Genomic DNA, 9,748 nt, shown 5'->3' on the forward strand with positions numbered 1-9,748 from the left:
CAGAAGGGAGGTTTTCCTGTACAGAGTATGGCAGGAATTCCAGAAACACTTACCAAGGTTGAAAAAGTCTAAAAGGAACACTTCTACTTCTGGGGAGAGAGAATATATATATATATATATATATATATAGAGAGAGAGAGAGAGAGAGAGAGAGAGAGAGAGAAAGAGAGAGAGAGAAAGAGTTAATATCATCCATTTCCTTTCTCCTCCATCAACTATAATTCTTTCTCTAAGAAAACTCAGTGTTAGGAGAGGAGAAATGGGTCAGTCCAAAACCAAAAGGATAAAGGAACACAAAAACTGTCACAATCTGTCACAATCCTTATGCAATGACCTTGATATTAAAATCAACACCCAGGAAACTAGAATGACTAAATAATCCCTAGAAAGTCAAGCAAGCTAGAAAGTAACCTCCAACTTCATTATAACAAGTGTGGGGGATTTTGGAGAAATTTTATGAGGAAGTTAAGAGGAAAAGCAATTTGGTGAAGGAAATGCCAAAGCAGAGAGAAAGATGTACAGAGGATGGGAAGGAAGCCAGGGCAGACAGAGAGGAGGCACAGGGAGAGAAAGAGAGGAAAGGAGGATGGAGAGAAGAGAGAAACCAGGAGGGAGGGGACATAAAAACACAGAAGATAGAGCTAGAAGGAGAGAAGACAAGGGGAGAAAAATGGGTACAAGGAAAACTGCTGAGCAGAGAAGAGAAAGAAGACAAGAGTATAAAAAGATGGGAGGTGAAAAGAGAAGATATAGTTTTACATGTTCAGGGTTAGAAGGAGGAGTCAACACCACCCAGGTCTTCCTCAGCAACCCGAGGGATGGTCCTCCAGCCTGTGTGCTTATATACCTTAGATGGCAGAAGACTCACTCCCTCATGAGGGCGTGGAGGGGAGACAGAGATGGGAGTAGCATAAGGCCATAGCAGAGGCAGCTGGGAAGGGGGGTATCCATTACAAGGGCAAGGGCCAAACAGGACAATCCAAAGGTGCCACAAGCAGAACAGCCTCCGTTCTCACCCCAGAGTGTCAGCCCTCACCGAGCTGGAGACCAGATTCCTGATCTGCCCATTAAATCTTGCCAGACCTGGATACTCCCCGCAGGATGTGGGCTGGCCCAGGGTTGGGGAGACTCGCAAGGATACAGGCTTCCTCAGTGTAGGGCACAGCGGCTGTGGTACCCCCGATGATGTAGCTGTAGAAGGAGACCTCCAGGGTGTAGCAATAGGAAGTGTGGTCCAGTAGCCCACCGAGGAAGCGACGTCCGGTTCCTGCTTTCACAGCATCCCGGTTAAAGGATGTGCTGGACTGGTAAAGACAAAGCAGGGAGGAGAGAATCAGGGCCGGGCACCTGCTGGCTATCAGAGCTTGAGGACATCTTACAACATATCTGGGCCTCAGCTTCCTCATCTGAAAAGTGGGATGTTAATCACACATCACAGGATTATTGTGGGGACTGATGAAATAAACAGAATTAGAAGAAAGCATCCAAATTTGGATAGTAACGGCCATTTAACAAATATTTGTGGGAATCTGAATGGGGACAGATAGAGCAAGGAAAGTAGAGAACAAGGAGCAATGATACTATGATGATAATAAAAATGAAAATTTGGGCAGGGCTTCCAACTTTATAATGTTGTTTCCCACATGGCATCTCATTTATGCTTCAGAATAACCCCTTGACGAAGGTGTTGCAGCTCTGCCCCTCTGGGTGAGACAACGAAGCTCACAGAGATGGAGCAAGCAAGTGATAGAGCAGATTTGAACCAAGGATTGAGTGACTCCAGACACCCCGACACTCCTTCACAATGCTCTCTCTCCATGAGGGGCAGCTGAACTCCAGCCCAACATCACCAGGGGGTAGGGATCATGGCTATTTCTCCACTAGGGTGTTGGCCTCACCCATCGTGGTGGACAGAGAGAGGACAGAAAAAGCAGGTTGGCATCTCAAGGCCTCCGTTCAAAAATATGCGAGAGGTTACGCAACTTGCCTTTTTTGGTTTAGCCTCAGTTTCCTCATCTGTAAAGTGGATATGATAATAACATCTCTTTCATGGAATTGTGAGGGTGACTCATCTGTGGTTAAAGGGGGCATTCTGTGCTTACCCGTGAAGATCAAAGTAAATAAAGAGACTGTGGTTTTAATAAGAGAATGTGTGTCTTGTGAAGCAGGGTATAAGAGAAGAAGGAAAAGAGGGAGAAAGACAATAGCAAAACAAGGCAGGTATTTAGAGACACATTTAAAGGAAGAGAAATTGTGTGTGTGTGTGTGTATGAATTCTGAGATAAAGAAAGGGGTCAGAAAATTAGAATGTCACATCTTGAAGTCCATGCAGTGAAATCATTTTAGAGTCGGGTACTGAGGATCAGAGAAGAGGGGAGACAGAGACTGGATGAGGACAGATGACCTCGACCCTAGCCTTGAGCTCTTAAGGTGGCTGCAGTACAGGAACATCAATAGGCAAGGCCAGAAATAAAGCTCCTAGACTGAGCCCCTTTTGTTTGCCCCAGGAACCTCACCCCTGTGAGGGTCTCTGAGGCCTGTGGCCCAGCCTCTTGGGGAGTGTGGACCAGGAGACCACAGTCTGCTCTGAAACTGCAGTGGTTTCAAAAAGCCTGGGGCTGGCCATCCCGTAGATTCCTACAGAAAAAGCGTGGCTGTTTCTACCCCAGAGATGCAAATGGGGAGCCACCTGCTTTGATTCTGCGACCAAATGCTGAGTGACTTCGCTGTACATACTAAACTTCTCTGGGCCATACGTGTCTCTTGAGTGGACAAGGAGGAGACTGAGCCAGTTCCTTTCCTGGCCTGGCATTCAAAACTTCTGGGATTCAAAGTGCATCTTACTTCATGGAGAGATTCATCATCTCCACTAATGTCCAGGCCTGGAACAATGGGCAAGGAAGTTTTCAGCTCATCAACTTCAGAAATTGCTATGACCTTTGTGGGACTCTCCCCCTCTGGCCACGTGGAAATAACAGGCCTCAGAGATTTAGTATCAAAACAAAGGAAAATGTGCAAAACCTCTCCCATGTCCCCACACCACATGCTGATTCTCCTCCTTATCTTCTCTCCTTGCCCTTTTCCAGTATTGCTTTTTGCTGCAAATTATTCTCACTGCTGAGTCTTCCTCAGCATGTGGGGTGGGTAGTAACAACCAGTCTCTGGGGTCTGCTGAGGTCTTCACTGTCTGCAGACTCCTCTTCCACCTATTACTGCCTTTGTCCCCCCAGGAAGCTATGATGCGGGCAAGGCAGAACATGATCACCCACAAATTACTGACAAAGAAATCGAGACCCAGCAACGGTCACGGAGAGAGAGCATGGTGGGCACATGACCCTCTTCAGTGAGAGGTGAGGCTCCTACTAAAAGAGCTGGATGAGGAGAAAGTAGACCCCAGACCCTGGTGCTGGGGCCAGCGTGTGGTGGGTGCTTGGTGAGTCCCTTCTCTTGCTAATGCTGGGGTCACATCAACTGAACAAATCCCAGCTCCTGAGAAAGACCAGGTGCTGTCTTTTCCAAGATTCTCCCCCCTGACTGGTGAGGAGCTGCTTGAGGACATGGGCATAGCTTGTTCACCTCTATCTTTATCACCCACACAGAGCTTGGCATGGAGCTGGTGTTCTGAGAATGTTAAACCGACTGAGCTGAGTGAAGAGGAAAGGGAGGGAGCTGGGTGGGGGCTGCTGAGAGAGAACTCTTGACCTACGTAGGAGAAATCCTCAGCATTCTGGCAGAGGAGCTTGGGGAAAATGGCCTGCCTCTGGAATCGTTCCTCATCTTCAAAGATGTTGCCATACATGAAGCCATTCATCATGGTGGAGTGGGCATGGATGTCAATATAAAACTCCAGGCTTGTTTTCTGTTGAGAGAAAGGATGACAAATTAGAAGTCTGGGGTCACAGAGCTTGCCTTAAAGGACCAGACGTTAAACGTGGTGTGCACGCTTCCTTCCGAGCTGTGCCTATGTGTCAGTGGATTTAGCACTCATCTGCAGTGTAATTGGAGGGGGTGAGACTTGTGAACATCAATTTCCCCTCACTTTTAACACCATCTGCCCTGGGGGTCTGAGAACACTACCTTTGGCAGCCCTCTTCAGAGTTCTGAAGTGGTGAGGGTTTTGTTGGCTTAAGTTGGACGTTGCTTACCCAGAACAGTTGATACATTCATGACTAAAGGCACTAGCAGACTCTGTTTTTCTGATTAATGAGAAATACCTTCAGGTAACACAATTGTATTTATATTGGACCTGCTTGTGGTTTGGGTCCGACTGGGCCATTTCTAGCTGAGGCAGCCTAGGGGAGATCGTGGCCCTACAAAGAGTCTCAGCTTTTGTATTTGACAAATGGGTTATTTTCATTCCAACCTCAGAGAGTTATAGTGGGAACCAAGCACTGCAATGATAATTACTATTATTTACTGAATATTTGAATGCATGCCAAGCACAATTCTGAGAGTTTTACATGTGACATATTCTTTTATTTAACCTCATTTCATGTTGCCCCACCTGCTCCCCAATAATATATAAATTGGGCATGGAAAAAATAGTACCCATTATACCTTGTACTCTGTAAAGATGATTTTGACCAGTCTTTCTCTGCTCTCTACTTACACATATTTGAGGCATTCCCTACCCTGATATGGTATTATTTGCAAACATTCCCATCTACGAGTTCCCTGAAGGTAGGGAGATGTCTGCAAAGAGTCCAGTGGCTGGACATGAAGGGCGCTCAGGAGCTGCACGCAGAATGACTGGGCCAATGACTCCAGAGAGACTGTCCAGACACCAGAATGTACTGGCAAGAATCGGGGAAGTTTTTGGCCCATAGATCTTCAATGTCCCTTAAATCTGACCTGCTCTTCCTATGTATCAGCCCAATGTATACCTCACAATCCTTTCTGAGAGTAACAGAGGCTCCAAGTGTGAGAGAAACTTGTCTAGCTTGGCATAACTGAGACTGAAACCCAGGTCGCCTGACCCCTGGCACAGTTAACTTCTCACCGTCAACGGGTCAACTCTAGAAATGGCCAAGGCAAAACCTGGCCACCTTTCCATCCCCTTTCTAGCATGTGTTCCTGGGAAAGAAAGAAAGTCTGTGCTTGGAAGGATTCTTCCTCCTTGGGACACTTTCAGATGAAGTTAAAACCAAATGAAAACTGTGTTCCTTCTAGAATGTGGGTCTGATGACTGTCATTTCATTTGCCTCTGAGTTGGAGTGAAAAATTTTGTCTTGCCGAGCTCCCAACTCTCTGGGTAGCATAAGCTGTCTTTGGAGAGACACAAGATGCAGTGTGCTGTGTGATATTAAACTCATCATTTTCAGCTTTGGAGGTGGAATACACAATGATTCAACAGGAGCCCTATAAAAGTCATCTTCGCAATTTTATTTTCTTCAATTGTCTGTCTTTTCCTCGGAGCGTTTGATGAGCTGCCGAGGAGAGGAGGAGGCAGAGAGATGACTTAAGAAATGTGTAAGGAAAAGCTGCAGTTTCTATCTCTGGACATGGGCTGGAGAGGGCCTTGGAAGTCAGCTGCTCTGACCTCGTCGGGCTCGGCCTGGCCCTGTGCTGGGAAAGGGGGGCGCTGTTTGCTGATTTGCTGGTTCTTCTGATAACACATTCTGAAGTGGCTTCCGCTGCCCTATCCTGACACCTGGCACCTGACATGATTTCACTTTAAATAACCAGCAAATTATATTGATTGATTTATATGGTTCAAAAGTCAAAAAGATATGAAAGGATATATAGGGAGAAACCTCTCTATCACCCCTGCGAATCTCCAGGCACCTGGTTTCACTCCCCAGAGGCAACTCATGTTATCAGGTTCTCCTGCATCCTTCCAGAGATACTTTAACACAAACAAGTAAATATCCATCCCCCACCCAACCCCGCCGTCCCAGGAAACACAAATGGGGGCACACGGAACACACTATTCAAATCGGCTTTTTTTCTCCTAACATGTCTTGGAGGTAATTTTTTCTCAGTGCATAAACAGTTACTTCATTCTTTTTAATAGCCATATATAAACTATTCAGCCAGTCTCCTATTGGCAGACATTTAAGTGATTTCCAACCTTTTCCTGTTACCAACAATGTCTTAGTGACTGACTCTGAATATATGCATTTCACACATATATAATTATACATAGGATAAATTTCAAGAAGCAGAATTTCTGGGTCCCCTGTGCATTTGCAATTCGATCAATACTCACAGACTGACCTCTTCAGAAAGACTTTATATTTCTAGCAAAATATTACAATGTCTCTTTTGCAATTAACTTGACAACACGGGTGGAATGAAACTTTTTGATATTTGCCAGTTTGGTGGGAGGGTGAAAAAAGATATCTAAGATTAGTTTTTTCTTTTGTTTTGTTTTAAGTAGGCTCCACACCCAGTATGGAGCCCAATGTGGGGCTTGAACTCACGGTCCTGAGATCAAGACCTGAGCTGAGATCAAGAGTCAGATGCTTAGCCAACTGAGCCACCCAGGCACCCCTAAGATTAGTTTTAATCTGAATTTCTCTTAGTATAATTCTCTTTTATTACTTGGTTAAGTTTAGGCTTTTCATACATTTAAGAACTATTTGCATTTTGTTTTCTACGAATTGTGTTAATTTCATCTGCCCATTTTGAAAGCTGGAGTGTGTTAGTCTTTATGTGTAGTACAAAAATATTTTTGCTCAGCTTGTCATTGTTTTTTGACTTCTACTAGTACTTTTTTCCATCCAGAAATTTCTAAATGCTAATTTTTTATACAGACTTATCAGTCTTTCCTTTTGTGGTTTCTGGGTCGAAATCCTTCATTGTTTCTTCTATTACTTTCATTGTTTCACTTTTTACCTTTAAATATTCCATTTCAATTTTAATTTACATGGACCTAGGTTGTGAGGTAAGGATTGTACTTTACTGTCCCACACTATTTATGAAATTGTGCATCTTTTCCCCCACGGACTTGAAAAGTCATCTTTACCATACACATTTTTTGTATGTATTTGGGTTTGTTTTTGGACTTTTAATTCTGTTCTAGTCATTTATCTATTCATGTGTCAGTACTACACAGTTTTAATTATGTTAAGTTTATAATGTATCTTGTTTCATTTTATACTTTTAAGTGTAGTTAACATCTGTCACCATTTCTACTCTCTTACAATCCCATTGACTATATTCCCTATGCCGTACCTTTCCTCCTCATGACTTACTCATTCCATAACTGGAAGCCTGTACCTCCAACTCCCCTTCCCTCATTTTGCTCATCCCCTGCCCCTGGCAACCACCCGTTTGTTCTCTATATTTATGGGTCTGTTTCTGGTTTTTTGTTTACTTGTTTGTTTTGATTTTTAGATTCCACATATAAAGGAAGATCGTATGGTATTTGTCTCTATCTGACTTATTTATTTCATTTAGCATAATGCCCTCTAGGTCCATCCACATTATCACAAATACCAAGACTCATTCCTTTTTATGGCTGAGTAATATTCCATTATAGCTATACATATTTAAACCAATCTTTATCCATTCATTTATCAACGGATACTTGGGCTACTTCCATATGTTGGCTATTGTAAATAATGCTGCCATAAATATAGGGGTGCATATATCTTTTCAAATTAGTGTTTTATGATGCATTTTAATATTTGAAGGGCTATTATCACCTCATTATGCCTCTTTTCCCAAATTTTCCTGTACTGTCTTATGTATTTTTCTATATGATCTTTATAATTCGATTTTTAACTTTCTTTCTCCCCTAACCCCTGTCAATATTCTCAATAACCATATTAAACTTTTGTATTACCATAGGAAGAATCAATCTTATGACTTGGAGCCTTCCAAGCCAAGAATATGTTATGACTTTCCATTTATTCAAATTTTCTCTTGGGTACAGCAGGAAATTTTAAAAAGTTTTTGGTTTTGTTTTCATATAGACCATGAATGTTTCTTTTTGATGCCAAGGCAGTTTCTTGCTGATGTAAATGTGATGCTTTCTTCCATTAACTCTTCTAACTAATGGTTCTTTAAATATAAAGGCTCTTGTTCTTTTTTTTTAAGTTGATTTATTTTTTTATAATCTCTACACGCAACATGGGGCTCAAACTCACAACTTTGAGATCGAGAGTTGCATGCGCCTCCAACGGAGTCATCCAGGCACCCCTAAAGGCTCTTGTTCTTGACATAATAATTTGTACCCAATACTTCACTAATTCCATTATTATTTGTAATAATTTATCATTTGATTTTCTTGGATTTTCATTTGCTTATTCAACAAATAATCACTGAGTGCCTATGATGTGTCAGACAGTGTTCTAGGCATTGAGTATGCACCAGGGAGTGTGCTGGGTACTAGGGATAGAGCAGTGAACACAACAGAAAGTTCCTGAGCTCAAAGAGTTTATATTCTATGAGGAGAGAAAGGGAATAAACAAATCAATTAATAAATACAAGATGTCAGGAGGCATTAGTGCCATGGAGACAAATAAAGTAAAGAAGTGGGATAGAAAAAATTAATGATGTAATGTATGGTGATTAACCCAACATAATAAAATTAAAAAAAAAATAATAGAGGGTTCTGGAAAACCAGCAGCATGAATGGAGGAGGAGAGTTACTCTTGAGTCTGTCAGTTGGAAGAGTCTTCCAGGTGGAAAAGTAAATGCAACAGTGACATGCACTGGGCATGTTTCAGGAACAGCAAGGAGGTCAGGATGCCTGGAAAGAAGGAGTGAAGAAAGGGGTTTGTAAACTTACCACCTGTACATAGTACTTCTATCTCCTGCCTGCCCCCTTCCCAGTTTTTCACCTAATTTCTTTTGCATGTCTAACCACATCAGGTAGTACTTCCAAAACAACATTAAAGGATTAGTTTCTAAGACCCCTTCCCACTCTGAGGTTCTTGGGGCTGGAGCTGGAGTTAAAAACAGTCTAGTATATTTACCTGAATAGGGCCTAAGTTCTCTTTCTTTTTCACTACACATGCCCTGCACTTTGCAGGGAATCCCGAAGATCACAAATACAAATTCCAACAACATCCTTATTGTGGTTTGTACCTAACCTGGCTTCATGGACCTGTGTGGGCCCAGTAAGAAAGCAGGAGGAGGGGTTCTAATTCTGGTTCTAACGTTGACCCAGTCTGTGACCATGGAGAGGTGGCAACTCTTCACTCTGCCTCGGTAGCCTTATTTTAAAAGTGGTTCTTTGGTTCTTGCTTGGGTCTTGGTATCAGTACTTGTTGCTCTACACCTAATCTGGCTAAGTATGTCTGTGTGTCTGTAAGCTCTTTGAGGACGGGGACCATGTCTGATCCAAGTCCCATCATCTTTACTCGTGCAACTACAATGCTTCTTCCCCAGTTTCCTCGCTGCTCTAGAGTGATATTTTTAAATGCAAACAAATCATGTCACTTCCCTAGTTAAAACTGTTCTGTATTTCTCGACTGCTCACAGGATAGAGTGTAAGCCCCTTCAAATATTTTGAAAGGCCCTGCGTGATCTGGTCCCTGCCCCATCTAGTCTCGGCTCGTGCCCTTTCTGGTCTGACGCTGGGCACTCCAGCCCCGTGGAAGCACCCGCGGTACACAGACCTGCTATGCTCATGACTTCTGTCTCCACGTTTACACACCATAAATATCTCCTCTGCCTGGAATACGTTTTCTCTTGATCTGGCTAACTTTGATGCAAGCTTCACACGTAAGGCAGAAACTGAGTGGATGCTCACCAGTCTCACTCCCTTTCCCTGGACCGTGGAAGACATTACCCCCTC

The 9,748-nt window shown here is 43.2% G+C and overlaps 1 protein-coding gene across 1 annotated transcript in view; it reads right to left on the bottom strand.

Annotated features, from left to right (window-relative positions):
- Window positions 1-9,748, bottom strand: part of AGBL4 (AGBL carboxypeptidase 4) — a 1,445,284-nt gene that overhangs the window by 51,084 nt on the left and 1,384,452 nt on the right. Inside the window, exons 10-11 of the mRNA XM_021683893.1 lie at window positions 3,707-3,859; window positions 1,142-1,304 (exon numbers count right to left, since the gene is read on the bottom strand). Coding sequence (XP_021539568.1) covers window positions 1,142-1,304; window positions 3,707-3,859 — 316 coding nt within the window. The remainder of the gene's footprint in view (window positions 1-1,141; window positions 1,305-3,706; window positions 3,860-9,748) is intronic.

The sequence above is a fragment of the Neomonachus schauinslandi genome, chromosome 4 (genome assembly GCF_002201575.2).
Source record: "Neomonachus schauinslandi chromosome 4, ASM220157v2, whole genome shotgun sequence".
NCBI lineage: Eukaryota > Metazoa > Chordata > Mammalia > Carnivora > Phocidae > Neomonachus > Neomonachus schauinslandi.